The sequence below is a fragment of the Sorex fumeus genome, unplaced genomic scaffold, assembly GCF_029834395.1.
Source record: "Sorex fumeus unplaced genomic scaffold, SorFum_2.1 ptg000063l, whole genome shotgun sequence".
Taxonomy (NCBI): domain Eukaryota; kingdom Metazoa; phylum Chordata; class Mammalia; order Eulipotyphla; family Soricidae; genus Sorex; species Sorex fumeus.
Window position 1 is genome coordinate 72,909,802 of NW_026606120.1, and position 18,294 is coordinate 72,928,095.

Consider the following 18,294-nt stretch of genomic DNA (forward strand, 5'->3'; position numbering starts at 1 on the left):
TTCCTTCGGGGTGTTTGCCGAGAGGGGAGAGGAAAGGGGGCGCAGCGGACGCGGCGGTTCCCCCACCCTACGTCGCTCTCCCCCCCCCCTGAAAAATCCAGCGACTAGGACGGGGGCCTCTCACCCTTCCCGGATGACCCCGGACGATGAGTCCTCGCCGGGCCGGCGCTCTCCTACACGGGCTCCTCCCCGCTCTGTGCGCGCCCCCCACCCCGGCCACCACCGCGGCCCCTCGGCGGGGCACCCGCCGGACGCCGGAACGCGGACGGGGCTGGACTGTGGCTCGGGGCCGCGACCCCAAGACCCCGGGGGGGTGGGGGCGAGCGGGTAGCGCGCCTGCGGCCACGCGTCCGGGGTATTTTCATTCACTCTCGCCCACGCTCCCGGAACGTGAGCGGCTGCAGGTCCGGCGAGCCTGGCCACGCTCCCGGCCCGCTCCCCACCACGGCGCGGCGGGGGTCCCGCGCGCCCCTCGGATGCCGCCAGCCCCACACAATGGGGAAGCCACGGGTGAATCGGAGGCGGCGGGCCCGGAGCGCGCGCCCCCTGCCCGGGCCGGCCTGGACCGCTGCCCGCACTGGGTGCCCGCGGAAACCGGCCGGTGCGCGCCGGCTCCACCCCGCGCCCCCCGAGCCTCCCGCCAGGCTGGCGCCGGCCAAGCAGATCGATCCCGCGTTACAGCGCGGCCGGGAGAGCCTGCCTATTAGGGCGGTCGATTCGCCGATTCGCGATTCGGTATTGGGAATGGGCACTGGGTCGGTCTCCCCAGAGGGCCCGATTATCCGGCCAGAAGCGCCTTTAAGTGCGGTGGGTGGTTCCATTTAGGACTGTAGCCGACCCAGACTCGCGCTCCCGGCCGCCGCCTCCTGCCCAGCCCCGGCCCACCCGAGGCTGGGGACCAGGGGCTGGACCTTTTCAGCCTTTGGCCAGCGGCCCGAGGGAGCCCAGCTCCAGCCTTTCAGCCCGCACGGGCCGAGCGGGACGTAGGGAGGAAGAGGAAGGGCGGGAGAGATTTCCGCTCAGAGGGGGGTTTGGAGAACCGGCTGCAGAAAGGCCGAGCGGGATCCGGTCACCTGCTGGCCTGTTTCTGGATGCCCGAGACCCGGAGATCGCTCCCCCCCCTCACATTCTTGGAGTGGGCACGCCCACTGACCCTAGGGCACGTGGGTTTCCTGTGCCGTGGACACGGGCATCTGCCTCTGACCCTGCCTCAGAGAACAGCCCGATCTCCTGGCCTGCCGCTCACTCACCTGAGGTCCCGAAGCAAGAGGAACCTGGAGGGGCTTCTGGAAGATCTGGTCTCAAACGCAATCCACATGGGACCTGGGGGCTGAAAGGGGGTGAGGGAAGAGGGTGAACATTCCTTTGAGACCCCGTGGTGGTGGCCCTTTAATCCTGGAGTGTCTCCCAAAGTCTTGGGTGAGTGTGGGGACCCCTCCATTCATTCTTCAATTTAGGAAATGCAAACCACAGATAAAGACGCCTCGTTGAAGACCCCCAACGCCCCTCTAAAACTTCCTTGCAATCATACCTATTCTAGGTGTCCACTCCTGCCATACCCTGACTCTATGCCCTGCAATTAAGGCTGGCTTTTGCCCAAGGGGCTCTGTTCTCTGAGATCCTATGGCACCATGATGCCAGGTGAGGGTAGGTGAGCACTGGGAAGCGTTGGGGAAGAGGCTTCTGTGATTTTGTGATGAAAATACGTTTGGGTAGAGGTCTCTTGAGTCCCATCTGGAGGAGAGACCAGTCACTGAGGGAATTACCTGAGAGATGATATTGCATGATATCATATTGCATGATATGATAAGTTGGCAGACTTCACCAACAGAAGAAAGAGGTTCCCGTGCTCACAGTGCCTAGGTACATACCTCCTTAGATGCCCATCGGACTAGAAGCCCCAGGAAGGAAAGATGCCCCAACATTGAGGTCATTAACTCCTTCCTACACAGAGTCCTGGGACATGAGCTCTCCATGGAGGATAGGACCCACTGGTATATGGCAGTGGGGGGAATGATCATGAAATGTCTGTGTTCCTGCGGGGTCCTTTCTTCTCCTAAACCATGTGCTTGGTCAGTCTCCATATTCCTCATCTTCCTGCCAGCTTCCGCATGTGTGTATCTGGGAGCGTTTCAGTTGGTCATTCTGTCTTGAGGCTCCCCATTTTCTCAGGGTCTTGCTTGCCCCTCACTCACCGAGGTCTGACCCCTTCCCTTTCTATCTGTCTGTCACAGAGCTGTAGTCTCCTTTCTAACCTTCTTTATTCGGGTTTAGCTTTAGCTCCACCTTAGTCTCTATCTACTTTCTTCTGCAACAAATACATTTCGTGATTGCAACTATGTTCTTAACAACGTTTCAGGCAGACAATGGGGAACTGTTCAAACTCCGCTCTAAATTTATTCTCAAACCCATAAAAGGGCCGGGGGTGGGGGTGGGGGGTGGGCAGAGGAGAGGAAAGCAACCTGAAAGGAATTGCACTATAAGACAAAAACCTCTACCTTTCCAGCAACCCAGTTTGGGCGGGCTTGAGGGGGAGGTGGGTGTGATGGAAGAGGGACCGGCTGGTGGATTGAACTGAAATCAACCCATCATGGATCGAAATTCAACCTGTTTTCATCACAATGACTCTCTGATTTGCTAAGGAGAAAAAGTGTTCTCTCTGCGATTTCAACACAAAATTCGGATGTTTAGCTGCTGGACGTGGGAGATTAAGGTTTAGAGGATTCCCTTTCTCTCCCTTTTAAGTAGGGGTGGGGGGGTAGAAAAACTTCCGTCCCTGGGTGGGCTCGAACCACCAACCTTTCGGTTAACAGCCGAACGCGCTAACCGATTGCGCCACAGAGACGATGGCGAGTGCTTGTGCGGCGGTGAGCTGAGTCAATGGGAGCGAGTCCACTGCGGTGCACAGCGCAGGGTAGCAGCGGGCGCCGCCGCGGGCAGGGAAGAATCCCACACGCCGTTCTGACAGGATCCAGGAGGGGTGGGGGCCGCGCCCGGAATCTTAGCCGGGCCGGTGGGAGCCCGGTATGTCCCTTCTTGAAGGTGATCTGAGACGGGTATTCGTGAAGTGGAATTGCTGGAAGTCCCCCCAAAACAGAATCAGCCTCGGCCTGCAAACCTACCCCTCTCAGCTGAACCCCTGCAGACGGAGCACATCCGCACGCCCTCCCGATTCCCGCTCCTCGCTCCGTATTGTTAAATAAGCCCTTTAAGGGCACCTCCTAAACATCACACATCGTCCTAGGCAGGGAATGACCGGAGACTCTCATCTTGCCCGACACGCGACTAATGTAAGGATTTCTGGATTGGAAAAAAAAAAATCAAAACAAGCTAATGTGAGGAATACGGTAGACAAGCACAGCTGGGGGCAGAGCCCAGCGCCGGCAGCTTCACCTGCCCACGTGCGTGTAGGCCCCGCCTCCCATCCCCGCGGGCCCGAGATCCAGTCCTCCGACGTCCCGGCGTGCACCGCGCCGCCGGGCGCTTCCGCACTCACGGTGACTTTTCACTTTCCCACTTAGGGTTTTGCCTTCTCAACCAAACCTCTGCTGCTGTTGATTGACGGGGCCGCACAGCCAATAAAAAGCCACAATATACCGGAAGGGCTAGCCTCTCTGCCTAAGGAGAGCGAGCAGCGAGAGCGGTTGTGCAAGTGCGGATCTGAGCCGCTTGGTAGTAATTGCGGCGATCGTGGGTCCCTATAATACACCGCAAGCATGGTGAGTTGGGAGATTCGAGAAGCTGCGACACCAGGGAGGGATTGAGGAACGGGGTGCGGGGAGTCGTGGAAGCTTGGCAGGCGGAGAGCGCCTGGTTGAAGGGGAGCGGACCGCCGTGAGGACGGGGGTGGACTGGCACTGGGGCACTTCCCGGACCGGAGTTTTAGCATCCAGGCGCCCTCCGGAGTGGAGGAGGATGCGTGCAGATCCATGAGGGGCTGGGCGGGGGGCTCCGGCCGAGTTTGGCCCTTGACGCTGAGCTCCCCTCCACTCTGTCTGCCCAGTCTATTATGTCCTATAACGGAGGGGCCGTCATGGCCATGAAGGGCAAGAACTGTGTGGCCATCGCTGCCGACAGGCGCTTCGGGATCCAGGCCCAGATGGTGACTACGGACTTCCAGAAGATCTTTCCCATGGGCGACCGGCTTTACATCGGCCTGGCCGGGCTTGCCACCGACGTCCAGACCGTGTAAGTTGGGAGGGTCCCCGCCCACATCCCGACCTTTTCTTGGACCATCGTTGCCTAGTACTGGAGTGACCTGGGCAGTCAGAGATTGCCCCGATCCTGTGTTAGAATCAGCCCCAGTGAGGCTGACGTGGCTGGGAACCCCCAAAGTGAAACAGAGCTGTATCCTAACCACCTTTTACCTTCGTTTGCTTGGTGCCAGCTTCTCCGGTGAGTTCCATTCTTTCCCGGACAGTGCCAGGTTGATGTCCCATTTTGCAAATGAGGAAGCTTGAAGGTGCCAGGAACCCATTGCCCAGGCCACTGGTGGAACCAGCCAGAATCCGGGCACAGGTGTCTCCAGGGCCCTAGCCGATGTTCAGTCCCTAAGCATGGCTGAACTGCTTGGGAAACAAGCACTGGAAAGACGGACTTAACCCATGATGACCTGGCACCTGTTTGTCCACTAGGAAAGAGGGCTTCTGAGAGATTAACTAGAGAGCTGTGGTGGTGGCCCCCAGTAGTGGGGGCACAGTGGAGGAAGGGGATGACAGGGCCATTTTCTGAGGGTTCTTGTGGCTACCTGGATATTGGGAAGCTGGTAACCTTGCTGGTTACTGGTCTGGCTCTGCATCCTTTGAACTGTTCCTCATAGGTAGTGCAAGGCATGTAGGTGATTCAGAAATGGTTTTTGTTTCTTTGCTTTTGGCTTTTGAGCAACGCCTAGTGTGCTTAGGGGGCACCATGCAAGTACCAGGGTCAAATGTGGGGCTCATGCAGGTCTTGCTGTTACAGCCCTTTTAGCTGGCTTCTCAGTTTGAGATATTTTAAGGATTTCTGGGTTTCTGTTTTGGGGCCACATGCAGTGGTGCTCAGGGATTATTCCTGGTGAACCTGAGACTATATGGGGTGCGAGGAATCCAAATCTAGGTCAGTTGCCTGCAAGGCAAACACCCTTCCCACTGTACTATCTCTCTGGCTCAAGGTTATTTCTGATTTGAGGATATTGAGCACAACGTAGGAATTAGGGATCACCAGAGAGTTCAACAGGATTGGGGCAGACGCCTTACATGCTGAAGGCCTGGGCGTTTGAGCCCCAACACAGCATGGTCCCCTGCTGGGTGAGACCCTGGCACACCAACAGATGTGGCCCAAATGACTCCCTGCAACCCCGCCTCCCCAAAACAAATTTTTAAAAGGACTTGGAGGAGGAGTTTTATTTCGTTTTGGTGCCAGGCATCTCAAACCTGTGCCCTGAGATTAGTTCTAGGGGAAATCTTGTGATGTTGACTTTTGACACTAGTTTGAGGAGACAAGACATGCCAGGTAGAAACATCATGTGAGTCACTGGGGTCTTGGAATTATGTCTTAGGCCTGGTAAAGCCTGGCAGTGTTCTGGAGAGAAAGAATAAGTCCATTCTTACTCACTGAGAAGAGAGGGCATCTAGGAGCTGAACTGGGTGTCCAGTGGGGGAGGAATGGAGGCCAGAGAAGAGGGAGAGACTGGGGCTGGCCTTTTACCAGGTGGGAGAAACGGTCCCAGGTAGCAGGGCCAGTGGGATGCTGGTGGCCTGGGGAGCAGCAGGGCCTGGGCTTCTTCCTGAAAAGCGTGAGAAACGAGTTTGCTAATGTGCCTGGAAGCGGATCAACATTCTGTTTCCTTTAAGATCCTCAGTCTCCAAAACAGAGCAGGTTGAAATTCCTCCCAGGCCCCAGCAGCCCCGTGGGCACTGCTGGTGGAATCAGGAGCGGGTCGCAGAAGACTTGCCAGCACCCAGGCCGTCCCTGTCCTTCAGGGACCCGTTGCTCACTGGGTTCATTTGCTTGAGAGCCGCCATTGCTCACTTTGCCTTCGTTTCCTCACCTGAGTGATGAAGCTAATGTAGTGTCTGAGGCTTTCGGTGCTGGTGGCCTGTGGCTGGCTATGCCTCTGCCAGGGCTGGCATTGCTCTGCTCCCTGCAGAGACTGGCCCCCGGGCTCTGGAAAGGGCAGGGCAGGAGGTGTGGCCTGTTTCTTAGGCACCTGCCAGCCCATTAGTGAAGCTGCTGCTACTTATTAGCACACAGGAGACAGTTGCAGATTTCCAAGCGCCTTCCCACAGACCTAGACGCTATCTCATCGCCAGGTGACTGAGTTTGTCCCCGGTGAACAGGTGGAAAAATTCAGTGGGAGGAAGAAGCCAAGCCCAGCCCAGCTCACAGTTCGCTGCACTCCCAGCTGTGAGCTGCAGATGTGTGTTTCTGCAGATAGGCCCCACAAGATCCAGACGGGGCTGTGCAGACCTGGGGGGCGCAGGTCTCCCACATAGTGCCAGGAATCAAACCCAGGGCCACCTCAGGCCAGACTTGCACTCTAATCCTTTGAGCCATGTCTTAGCCTAGAGCTATGCATGAGTAATTTTTTTGTGGGGTGGGCTTTGGAGCCACATCAGTAATGCTCAGTAGTAGCTCCTGGGAATGCTTGGGGGAGCAAGTGGTGTTGGGGGCTAGCTGTATGATAAGCCAGTGCCTGAATCCCTCCCTGACTTGTTCCTTGGCCCTGAGTGTGTATTTCACTCCTCAAAAAAGAGCCAGAGGGGCTGGAACTATAGTACAGTGGATAGGGTGTTTGCCTTGCACGCGACCGACCGGGTTCGATTCCCAGCATCTCATATGGTCCCCCGAACACCACCAGGAGTAATTCCTGAGTGCAGAGCCAAGAGTAACCTCTGGGCATCACCGGGTGTGACCCAAAAAAGGAAAAAAAAAAAAAAGAGGCAGAGAGGCTGTAGAGATATCGGCAGGTAGGGTGTTTGCTTTGCACGTGATTGACCCTGGTTTGATCCTCGGCATCCCATATGGTCCCAGGAGCTTCTCCAGGTGTGACTCCCCCACCCCAACCCACCCCCCCAAAAAGGAGATGAAGAATTCACTTCTTTTTTTTTTTTCCTTTTTGGGTCACACCCGGTGATGCACAGGGATTTACTCCTGGCTCTGCACTCAGGAATGACTCCTGGCGGGGGACCATATGGGATGTTGGGAACCGAACCCAGATTGGTCACGTGCAAGGCAAACGCCCTACCCGCTATGCTATTGCTCCAGTCCCCAAGAATTCACTGCTTTAACTTCATTTTCCTCCCCTTAAGGAAAAGTGTGGGTTGAGAGTAAGCCAAGGCTTGTTTGGTCGTGATCCGTACTGGTCAGCCCAGGCTCCTGGGAAAGGCCCTGAGGCATGTGGGCAGAGGCTGGGCTGGGGTCTCCCACTTCCTCCTGGGCACATTGAGTGATGACTTGCTCCTGTGCTTTTCTCCCACCACAGCGCTCAGCGCCTCAAGTTCCGATTGAACCTGTATGAGCTGAAGGAAGGGCGGCAGATCAAGCCCTACACCCTCATGAGCATGGTGGCCAACCTCCTGTACGAGAAGCGGTGAGTGCCGGGTGCCGGGATGCAGCCTGTGGCGGCCGGAACCTTTGCTTGGCCAGAGATGTCATGGAATTACCTAGAGCTTAGGAATGGGGTCTGTTCGTTTCTGTCCATTCTCTCTGCCAGGTGCCAGGTCTGATGTGGGCCTCCTGCCTACAAAGCCTATGCTGGGCCTGTTGAGTTGGAAGATTCTTTTTTATTTTATAAAATTTTAAAAAAAATTTTTTTTTTTTGGTCTGCATCAGAGGGTGCTCAGGGCTTACTCCTGACTCTGCTCAGGGATCAATTCAGGCAGGCTTGGGAGGGACCATACGTGGTGCTGAGAATCGAACCCAGGTCTGCTGCATGTAAGGCAGGTGCTCCACCCGCTATACCATTGCTCTGACCCTTTTTTTCCCCTTTTTTTTCAGTCTTTATGTTATTTTAGTCTTTAAGTTATTTATGTTCTGGGGGATATTTATGAGGCACCCTGCCCACTGTACTATCTCTTGGGCCCCTGTTTTGGGGAACTCTTGAAACCCACTATGCAATCTCTCCTTCCCAGGATCATTTGTTTTTACGAAGCTGTAGTTCAGGATTAAGCCCTTCGAGGCTGCATCTAGTACCAAGAGTTCCAGTTCTTTCTTTGCAGGCTGAGACCTGTGGTTTGATCCCTGGCACCCAAAAGAAAAGTTGGGGTGGGGTGGGCGTGCGGGGAGTCTTCCCAGGCCAGTTCTCCAGGTGCCCCCAGATCTGTGTGGGGCCTCTCTGTCATCATGACCAGGACGGTGCGTGTCCCTGAGATCCGGCCCTTCCCCTGCTTCTGGCGCCCACAGGTTCGGTCCCTACTACACGGAGCCTGTCATCGCTGGACTGGACCCGAAGACCTTTCAGCCCTTCATCTGCTCTCTTGACCTCATTGGCTGCCCCATGGTGACGGACGACTTCGTGGTCAGTGGTACCTGTTCCGAACAAATGTACGGGATGTGTGAGTCGCTCTGGGAGCCGGACATGGTGAGTTGGTGGCCCGGCGTGGGCCGGATCCCATGGTTGGCAGGGACTGGAAAGGCCCCCACTGCCCAACCTGGGACAGTGCCGGGCAACCCCATGTGCTGGGATCTTGGTGCACCAGGCTGGCTCCTGGGGAGAAGATCCCCCTCTCCCCGTCCCTTCGTGTAGGGACAGAGGTAGCTGCTCAGAGCGGCCCGCACCACGTGATCTGCGGGGGAACCGAGCTTCTCTGGGCCTGTTTCCTTGTGGGGAGCTCGGGGGGACCTGCTGTAGAGCGGCTTAGTGAGGAGACTGGGGGCACGAGAGCGCCTGTGTTGGAGCTCCCTGGAGGCAGCCTGGCAGGGAGAGGACAGAAAGGGCCGGACTGGCCTGTACTCCGGGGAGTGCACACAGGAGTGGCGGTGATGACCAGCAGAGACTGGCCCAAGGTGTGGAATGGCCTGGAACGCCATACCCAGCTGGGGGCACTTTTTCCTTTGGCCTGGCAGGCAGGCTGCTGCTGTCACCTGCAGGCGGGGTGGGGTTGTGAGCAAATGCCGTGTTGGGTGGGAGGGGCCGGGGAGTGGTTGGGGGTGAGTTGGGAATGGGGGTCTGATTCGTGGTCTGGGGGCCTTATGTGAGACCTGGGGTTCAAACCTGGTGTGAGAGAGGTAGGGCTGGGGCACCTTCGGGCTGAGCAGGCCTGGGGGTGGGGGTGCACAGGTCGCATGTTGAGGTACTAGTAGGACCCCCAGAGGGCAGCACCTCCACAGCTGATGGAGAGCCCAGCCTAACTGCGGCCTTCCAAAGGGGAACAGAGGCTGGGCTGAGGGCCGTTACTGGTGGGGGCTGGGGCCTAGTTCTGGCTCACTGTCCTGTGTACCCTGCTTCCAGTCCCGAGGGCACTCGGGGAAGTGGCACTGTTGTCCGGGGTGGCCAAAGCAGTGGACGCTGGGCTGAGCCCAGACGTGGGCGAAGAGCCCGGCAGGATTTGGGGCCCAGGCTGGGAGTTGATGGTGTCTTCTCTGTCGCAGGACCCAGAGCACCTGTTCGAGACCATCTCACAAGCCATGCTGAATGCCGTGGACCGGGACGCCGTGTCGGGCATGGGGGTCATCGTCCATATCATGTGAGTGAGCTGGGGGATTCTGGTGTTTTATGGCCCCCCGCCCCCCAGCGCCCTGGTCACATGGGATTGGGGAGCAGTGCCTGCAGTGGAGGCAGAAACTGAGGGGCAGGGAGCCACCCAGGAGACCCTCTCACCCAAGTCCCCGCCCCACCTGTGCACAGTAGGCGCTCTTTTCTTCCCGGAGTGTCCCCCAGAGTCTCGGGGGCTGGGAGACACAGAGCTTTTGGTGGTGCTAGAATCCTGGGCTGCACCCTGACCCTCATACCTCCTTCCCGAACCCTCTACTGTGTTGTTCTGAGCCCTGGGAACAGGGCAGGTCCCCAACACAAACCTCCTTTGTGTTCCTCTTTGATTTGGGCTTAGCACCAGCAAGGGGCATGGTAGGATGAAGTAGGAAGTATCTCCTCCCAGGAGAAGCACAGGGAGAGCCAGCTTCAGTCACCCTGAAAATACACTGGGGCTGAGACAGGGAAAGGTTGGTTTGGGGGCCACTCACAGCTACCCCCAGCTCTATGCTTGGGGCTGCTCCTGGGGTGTTAGAGATCAAACCTGCACCTCCTGCATGCGAAGCCTCCAGCCCACTGAACTGTCTCTTGGGCTATGCACTCAGGAATTACTCCTGGCGGTGCTTGGGGGACCATATGGGGTGCTGGGAATCGAACCTGGGTTGGCCGTGTGCAAGGCAAACACCCTACCCGTGGTGCTATCGCTCCAGCCCCTCTTTTTTTTTTAAATTTTGCAATTTGTGGGGTGAGGAGTGTTGGAGAGCCCTAGTGGGATTGGGGGAGGGGGGGCGGGGAGCTACTCCTGGCTGTAGACTCAGGAGTGACCCCTAGTGGTCTTGGGAACCAAATGCAGGGCTGGGATTGAACTTCTGTTCCCTCACAAGCAAGGCCGACTCCTTAAGCCCCTGTTGCTTTGCCTCGGCCCCAGGATTCTGTTTCATTCTAGTTTAAGCTGTATATTTACAACAGTATTAATTTTTATGGCCTTGCAGAATCCTCTCCCCACGGCTCGGTCCTGTTCCCTGGGGTGAAGGCTGCATGCTGGGTTCCTCTGACTTGTTCTCTGAGCCCTTTCCTTGGAGGGCTTCAGTGCCAGCCCTGAAGGATCTTGATGGACTCTTGATGGTCCCCCCTCAGTTCACTGCTTCTCCCCAAGGCGGGCGGCGGGGTGGGGGTTGATGACTGTGCTTAGCAGACCAGCCCCTTGTCTCAGCCTGGGTGGGTGGAGACATTTGTGACTCTCTCCCTCTGCAGTGAGAAGGACAAAATCACCACCAGGACACTGAAGGCCCGGATGGACTAACCTGCTCTTCCCGGAGACCTCTCCTTTTCCTTGTTTTTTTTTTCTAATAAAAGTTTCCCTTTCACTCCCTCTGCTTTCTTTGCCCATCGGTCTCCGTCTCCAGTACAGTAGCAGCTCCGGATGGCTGTTGGGTGAAGCCCGGGCTCCATGACACCAGTGGGGTTAAGCCCTTACTTAGACCCTTCCCTGTGCTGCTCTCTGCACGGCTGCTTGACATGTTCCAGATGGGGGTTGTTGGGGGTCTTTTTTGGGAAGGGGCAGGGCTGTCGGCTTGGGGGTCATAGCCAGCAGCACTCAGGGCTCACTCCTGATGGGGCTTGGGGGACCATAGGGATGCCAGAGATCAAACCTGGGTCAGCTGTGTGCGTGCAGGGCAAGTACCGCGCCTGCTGTGCTGTTGCTCCGGTCCCCAGCACTTTCCTCTTATAAACACTGTTGGTTCTGTCTGCTCTCCACTGCCCTTCGTCCTGTCACCGTACTGTTGCTAGCTGTGTGCTCCCTGAGCTCAGCCCTGCTTTAGTTGCAGCCTGCACGCTTACTTGTGGTCGTGGTTGCTGGCCCTGGTGTGCTCACCAGTGCTCACCAGTCACCCCTCACGGTGCTCGCAAACAGCAACGGCCAGCCTCACACTGAGCATGTTTGGGTCACAGGATCCGAACCCGTGACCATTCTCTTAGGGCAGGTGCTCTACTCCTCATACTGTTCCCCCAGGGTCACTTGCACAAGTGGAGCAAAGGGGTAAACCTAAGGTCCATTCAACTCTAAAGCCTTTGCCATTCAACGTTCCTGGGAAACCCTTTCATCTTGTTTCAGTTAGAAATTTAATCAGATAACCACAGGCAGTATCTCTCTCAGCCAGTGTTTATTGTGTGGCCACACCTGGTGGTGGTTCAGGGTCTCCTAGTGCTATTCAGGGAACCATGTGGTCTGTGCTGGGAGTGCAACTCAAGGGCTTCGCACATATAGGGAAGTGCTCTGCCCCTGAGCGTGTACTTCCTTTAGCTGCACATTTATCACCTGGGGCCTTTTTATCTTCGTTTTGGTTTTGTTTTGGGGCCACACCCAGTGGTGTTCAAGGGTTTCTCCAGGCTCTGCACTCAGGAATCACTCCTGGTGGTGCTCACATGACCAGATGGGATGCTGGGGATTGAACTAATTCTGCCAGATTCAAGGCAACCATCTTACCCACTGAACTGTCTCTCCTGCCTCACCTGGAGTACTTCTAAAACAAATTTTGGGGGCCACAGAGATAGTACAGTGAGTAGGGCGCTTATCTTGCATACAGCTGATCCGGGTTCAATCTATAGCACCCCATGAAGTTTTCTGAGCCCCGCTGGGTATCCCTTGAACACAGTCAGGAGTCATTCCTGAGCACTCCGAGTTGTGGCCTGAAAACCAAACAAAATACCAATTTTTGATCCCATCCATTGAAATTCTGATTTAGTTGGCCTTTTATTTTCTATAGTTCCAGGGATCAAACCAGAGTGAGGCACATTCTACTCATGAACCAAATGATTGGCCTCTTGTTTTTCTGAGTCACATGTATGGTTTGGGGACCGTACTGTACAGGGGTTGAACCTGGAGCTCCCATGGGCAAAACATGTGCTCTAGCCCTCCAGGCAGGGTTCTTCGACCTTTTTTCCCCTAGAGGGGTGGTTGAAGACCACTCTCCCTTGCCCTTAATTGGCCTTTTAAAGGAGTCCGGGCCCTTGTCTTCTAAACACTCTGCAAGTGACTCCAGTTTGCCCCCTGTAGGAAAGAGCCTTAATAAGCAAGTGGGAATTTTCCCAGACTCCAGCCTGTGAGGATCACCTGGAAGCTCATTTAAAACCGTGGGAAGCCTTGAAAATGCACATTCGTGATTCCCTCTGCTGCTGGTCCAAGACCACACAGAACTAGATTGTTTTGTTTTACCCAGATTTTGTTTTCTTTGCTCAGGAGTGACCTCTGGTAGTGTTGGGACCATATGTAATACCTGTAATTTGAACCAAGGTTGGCTGGCAGTGTGCCACACAAGGGTCTTTACCTTCAACCCTCTCTCTCTCTTCTCTCTCTCTCTCTCTCTCTCTCTCTATATATATATATATATATACACACACACACACATATATATATTTTTTTTTAATTTAGAGCTGGAGCAGTAGTGCAGTGGGTAGGACACTTGCTTTGCATGTGACTGACAGGTTCAATCCCCGTCATCCTGTAAGGTTCACTGCCAGGAGTGAAGAGCTTGGAGTAACCACTGAGCACCACTGAGTGTGGGCCACCCCTCAGAAAAGTTGGGCTTTTTTTGGTTTTATTTTAAACATAAATGGGACATCAGTTATAAGTAGAGCAGGTAGGGCCAGAGTGAGAGTACGATGGGCAGGGTGCTTGTCTTGCATGCCGCCAACCCAGGTTCTATCCCCGGAACCCCTGAGCACAGCATCAGGAGTAAGCTGGGTGTGGGCCCTGTCCTCCCCATGCCCTCCCTCTGCCCAAACAAAAGGCAAAGCTCGAGGGCCTGGGGCTACTCCTACCTTCAATGAAACCTTAATAAAAGTGAGAAAGACTGAGGACTGGTCAGAAAAGAGGAACAGCCCTCACTGCAGTCAAGGACTTCCTTCTCGACTGGGACCTAAGGAGACCTGCTCTGTGAGCTCAAAGTCTGAAACTCTCTTACTTCTGCCTGATTCTCTGTCTCCTGTCAGAGACTGCTCTATACACAGAACAATCCACAAGGGGTCGAGAACAAAAGAGGAGTTATGGACAAACTGTGCCCATTCACATAGAGGAGAAAAGTTATAAGGTATAATAGTCAAGCTAGGAAAAGTCCTTTGGAAAAACGAGGGGTTTTATCTTTTCTTACTGAGCACGTACTATGAGTCAAGTATAGATTGCTAAAAAAATCTTGTATGAACTTGGTTAGGTCAAAAGTCTCCCTCTTGGGGGCTGGGACGATAGCACACCGGATAGGGCGTTTGCTAACCTGGGTTTGATTCCCAGCATCCCATATAGTCCCCTGAGCACCACCAGGGGTAATTCCTGAGTGCAGAGCCAGGAGTAACCCCTGAGCATTGCCAGGTGTGACCCAAAAATAAAAAAATTAAAAAAAAAATTCTCCCTCTTACAGTGCTGTCAGAGGATATATATACCCATCAGACAACAACCAAACCAAGATTTAAGACAATTATCTTTTTTTTTTTTTGCTTCTTGGGTCATACCTGGCGATGCTTAGAGGTTACTCCTGCCTCATGCACTCAAGAATTACTCCTGGCAGTGTTCAGGGAACTATATGGGATGCTGGGAATCGAACCTGGGTCAACTGCGTGCAAGGCAAATGCCCTACCCCGTGCTATGGCTCCAGCCAACAATCATCTTTTCTTTTTTGGATCAGGCCCAGCGATGCTCTTGGGTTACTCCTGGTGATGCTTAGGGACCATATAGGATGCTGGGGATTGAACCTGGGTCATGTAGGTGACATGCCACAGCTTGTCGAGGGGGGGGAAGAGGGGTACTGGGTGTGTTCCTGGGCCATGTTGCCTTTCTACACAGCAGGAGGGTGGGAGGCAGAGACGGAGCCTTTCCTTAGTTTGACAGCCTGGCCACAGGCAACCAACAAAACTGGATCCAGCCCTTTTCATTCTCAGAGGGCTTGGGGGGTGCGGGAAGCAGGAGCGGGAGGCCCAACCTTTCAAAGGACTCACGAAACAGATGTGTACACAAAGCTTTTTGAGTTTTATTCTTTCCCTCAGGTCGAGAGTCATCTTAACATGCATGCATTTTAAAACAGGAACGGGATCTTGGACAGTTCGAGCAGACATTAGACAAGCACAGGGGGTTGAAAATTCCTATTTTAAAAAATGGAAACTGCAGCGGGAGATCAAGAAGTCGCACACGAATGGGGTGATCGTTTATCCTGCCTTCCCCTCCTCCAAAAAAAAAGTTGACTCAATTCATTCATTGTTTACTGCAATGATCTGCCCCGATGCTTGGGGGCGCTGAGCAGCACCGGGCCTCCCCCTAAAATTCCCAGCGCCTCAAGTCGTGGCTCTGAGCAAGGGAAGGTGGGCTTCTAGAAGCTTCCTTCCCCAGCCTCCTGAGGCTCTTTAGGACAAGCCCCTGGGAACAGTAGCGCATCTCAGAAGGCTATAGGCATGTGGCATCCTCACCCCCACCTGCAGATGGCTGGTAGATGGGGGGGGGCAGTTGAGTGTATTCTCCCTTTGATTCCTGTGCTCACGCCGGACCTCTCCCCCATCTCTGCCAGGAAAAGATGAGGACTCCACACTTGAGAATCACTTTTGGGAATCGCTTTTTTTCCCTCTTCCACCAAGAACTGGTAAAAAGACAAGGTGGGGAAGGGGGTGTGACTGCTACTGAGAAGAGTCTTGGGCGGGCCCCGGTGTGGTGAGCACAGTCAGGGGACCTGTTTGAGGCCTAAAGCACAGGCAAGAGGAAGGGGAAGACAAGGGAGGTGAAGAACTGCTTGTGTGTGGGAACTTAATGCCACTGAGAACAGCCCCGGGGGCAACTCGTGGTGCAAGCCACAGGCCATAACCCCTGAGCAAGAGAAGAAGGCGCTCCTGGTCCCTGGGGCCCCTAGGAAGGCAGGAGGGGAAACTGACTCAGTGGCTCATCAGTGGCCTGGAGGAGTCTGCAGGGCTGTCCGAGGAGGCACAGGAGCAGCTGCCAGGTGAAAGGGCAGGGCTGGGGGCAGAGGAATCTGCCCCTCAGCCTCCCACCCTCCCTGCTCGGCCATCTTCTGTTCCATCTTCCGTTCCAATACCTTTGTTCTTGGGACACCCGGAATGATCCCGGGGTGCTCTTTAACGTTTCTTCTTGGCTCCAAAGAGGTTGAGGATTGCCACTTCCCCTGCCGAGGCAGAAGAAGAAAAGGGGAACAAACGGGCCAGCTCACTTTCTCTACACTCAACTGCAAACCCAATACAGCATCTTCACCATTACAAAAAAAAAAAGGAGAGAAAACTTATACAAATCAAGATAAATAGCCTTTAAACATTAGAATGCTTAAGGAAGTAGAGGCAAACCCATGGTTTTGAAGAAATGAATGACCTTTAAAAAAAAATCTGAATCCACCAAATCACAGCTCAAATGTTTCCGCCCAAACAACAATACTGTTAGGGGGGGAAGGGAGCGTTTGAGACGATGCTACCTCACAGAATGTAAACAATATACTAAAACCAACCGACCAGGAAACAAAAACTCAATGTTAATGAAGTCAGAGAGCTGGTAGGTAGCCCCTCTGCTACTGGTTCACTGATTGTTTCATTTCGTACAATATGGCAACATGATTCGCAAGCGGGGGAGCCCAGGCCTGGGGGGCGCCAGGCTCCAGCAAGTCCAAATGTTTGTTCTTGATTAGCAGGTGGGGAAACCAAGTCCAAACGTCCTACGACCCCTTTCTGAAGTTCCTGTTCTCGCTGGGACCACTGGACCTAAGTTCTTTCTCCAGATTGCTGGGTGGTTTTGCTACTGACGCTCAGATGCCGGTGGCTCCTGCCTAGGCAGGGAGCAGGGTGGCCGCTGCTTCCAGGAGGGCGCAGACAGCCCCAGAACACTCTCCAGTTCCCCGAGGGGTAACAGGCAGTGGGCACTCCTGCTCTGGAAGCTGGCCGGAGCCCGGGGAAAGCAAACTGTTTGTTCAGAGAGATCCATTCACTTTCTCCCCAAGTGTCAGCTTGTTTCCCCCAGGTGGCAGTTCCTGGAGAAGCAGAACAAGTGGGTTGCGAGCACCCAGCTGGACCAGACAGCTCTGCAGCCACCCCGCAGGGTCTGCTCCATTCCCAGGCTTAAGGGAAGGCTCAGAAAGGGGTGGACACAGCAGGGCGCTCCAGAGGCCTCTCCTGGGGTGGTCTGGGGAGAACATCTGCTCAAAGCCAGGCAGGACCACCTGGGGAGCTTCTAATGGGGACCCCTTGGAGCACATCCTCAGGGGACAGAGCAACCCCAAGGCGCGAGCACTATTCCCAGCTGGCCATGACCATCCCGGTAAATGTCCACAGGCACAGGGAGCCGGAGTATCCACATGGAGCTCTGGACTTCAAGAGGTATCTCTGCGAGGAGCACCCCAAGTTATGGAGATCTGCCCCACAAAAAGGTCATCTACCAGTGAGGGTGTCCGGGAGCAGGTCAGAAGTAAATGGAGGCACAAGAAACTCCAGTCCCGGGTCCTGTTACAGCCAAGGGCTTTAGTTCCTGGGCCCCACGGAGTGCAGGTTTGTGGAAGGACACTGAGTGTGCAGTTTGGTGACCATCGCGGGCGCTCCATGGCCGTTCCTGCCATCCCATGAGGACGGACTCCCTCTGCACTCTGCTCCGAGATGCAGCGATGGTCTGGAGTGATCCTTTGGGAGAAAAGCATGGGGAGGCAGCCCAGGTCTCTGACGGGGCACTTGGCTGAAGCGGGAGGGGGTGATGCCAAGGCCGAAACACAGGCGGAGGCATCTATCTCCTCACTGGTGTCAGCGCTTTGTTCTGAGAGGACCCTGGGTGGGGTCCCTGGGGTGCCTCTTTAACTGAGGGAGCTGACAGCAGGGCAGGGATGGGAGGTGGAGAGGGTGATGACATACATCATTATAAATAGCAAACCTGGAGCAATGAGAGTCCAGAAACAAAACCCAATAAACCCATAAAATCATCATCTCTAGCCCCAAGGGTTCGTGAAAGGTTACAAGATCACACAGGAAACCCCTTTTGAACCTGGGTCAAAGGGGGAACAAAGTCCCGGGAAAGCAGAAGTCGATGCCACACCCTGTTGGCGCAGGGACACTGTGAGGACCCTGCTGCTCCCCGCCCTCCCGGCCGGCCCCAGCACACCCTCCCCCTCCGCAGGCCCGGACTCCACGGCCAGGTCTCTGGCTCTGGCTGAAGCCGCAGGTAACTACGTCAGGATGTTGGACATGAACTCGTTGAAGCGTTTGGAGTACTGCTCGGGGTTCACTGTTGAGATCTCGGCCCCCGCCTGTAAGACATAGAGGTTCCCCCACTCAGTGTTCTGGCTGAAACTCCCCACGCTGGGCAGGCCATAAGCAAAGTTCCAGCACCCTCGAGTGATACCCAGGAACGCAAAGTCAGGAGGTGCTCTGAGAGCACCCCAGGCTGGATCACTGGGTACCCTTTTTTTTTGGTCTTTTTAGGTCACATGTGGTGATACTTGGGGGTTACTGCTGGCCCTACACTCAGAATTATTCCTGGCGGTGCTTGGGAGACCACATGGAATTAAACCCGGGTCGGCCGTGTGCAAAGCAAATGTCCTACCCGCTGTACTATTGCTTGGGCACCACTGTGTGCCTCTTTAACTGGGGAGCTCCAGCTCACT

The 18,294-nt window shown here is 55.2% G+C and overlaps 2 protein-coding genes and 1 non-coding gene across 4 annotated transcripts in view; 1 reads left to right on the plus strand and 2 right to left on the minus strand.

Moving 5' to 3' along the window:
* Positions 1-2,771: 2,771 nt before the first annotated feature.
* Positions 2,772-2,845, minus strand: TRNAN-GUU (transfer RNA asparagine (anticodon GUU)). The gene has a single exon. It is a non-coding gene; the product is annotated as a tRNA-Asn (tRNA).
* Positions 2,846-3,579: 734 nt separating this feature from the next.
* PSMB3 (proteasome 20S subunit beta 3) overlaps positions 3,580-18,294 on the plus strand; it is a 61,205-nt gene continuing 46,490 nt past the window's right edge. Inside the window, exons 1-6 of one of the 2 annotated variants that reach the window (XM_056128042.1) lie at positions 3,580-3,719; positions 4,004-4,188; positions 7,463-7,570; positions 8,383-8,560; positions 9,571-9,665; positions 10,925-10,992. In XM_056128042.1, the coding sequence (XP_055984017.1) occupies positions 3,717-3,719; positions 4,004-4,188; positions 7,463-7,570; positions 8,383-8,560; positions 9,571-9,665; positions 10,925-10,973 (618 nt within the window). In that variant the 5' untranslated portion in view covers positions 3,580-3,716 and the 3' untranslated portion in view covers positions 10,974-10,992. Of the gene's footprint in view, positions 3,720-4,003; positions 4,189-7,462; positions 7,571-8,382; positions 8,561-9,570; positions 9,666-10,924; positions 11,038-18,294 lie in introns of those variants that run through there. The other variant, XM_056128041.1, reaches the window with a different exon arrangement.
* PIP4K2B (phosphatidylinositol-5-phosphate 4-kinase type 2 beta) overlaps positions 15,952-18,294 on the minus strand; it is a 28,695-nt gene continuing 26,352 nt past the window's right edge. The window contains exon 10 of the mRNA XM_056128036.1: positions 15,952-17,937. Within this exon, the coding sequence (XP_055984011.1) occupies positions 17,857-17,937 (81 nt within the window). The 3' untranslated portion in view covers positions 15,952-17,856. The remainder of the gene's footprint in view (positions 17,938-18,294) is intronic.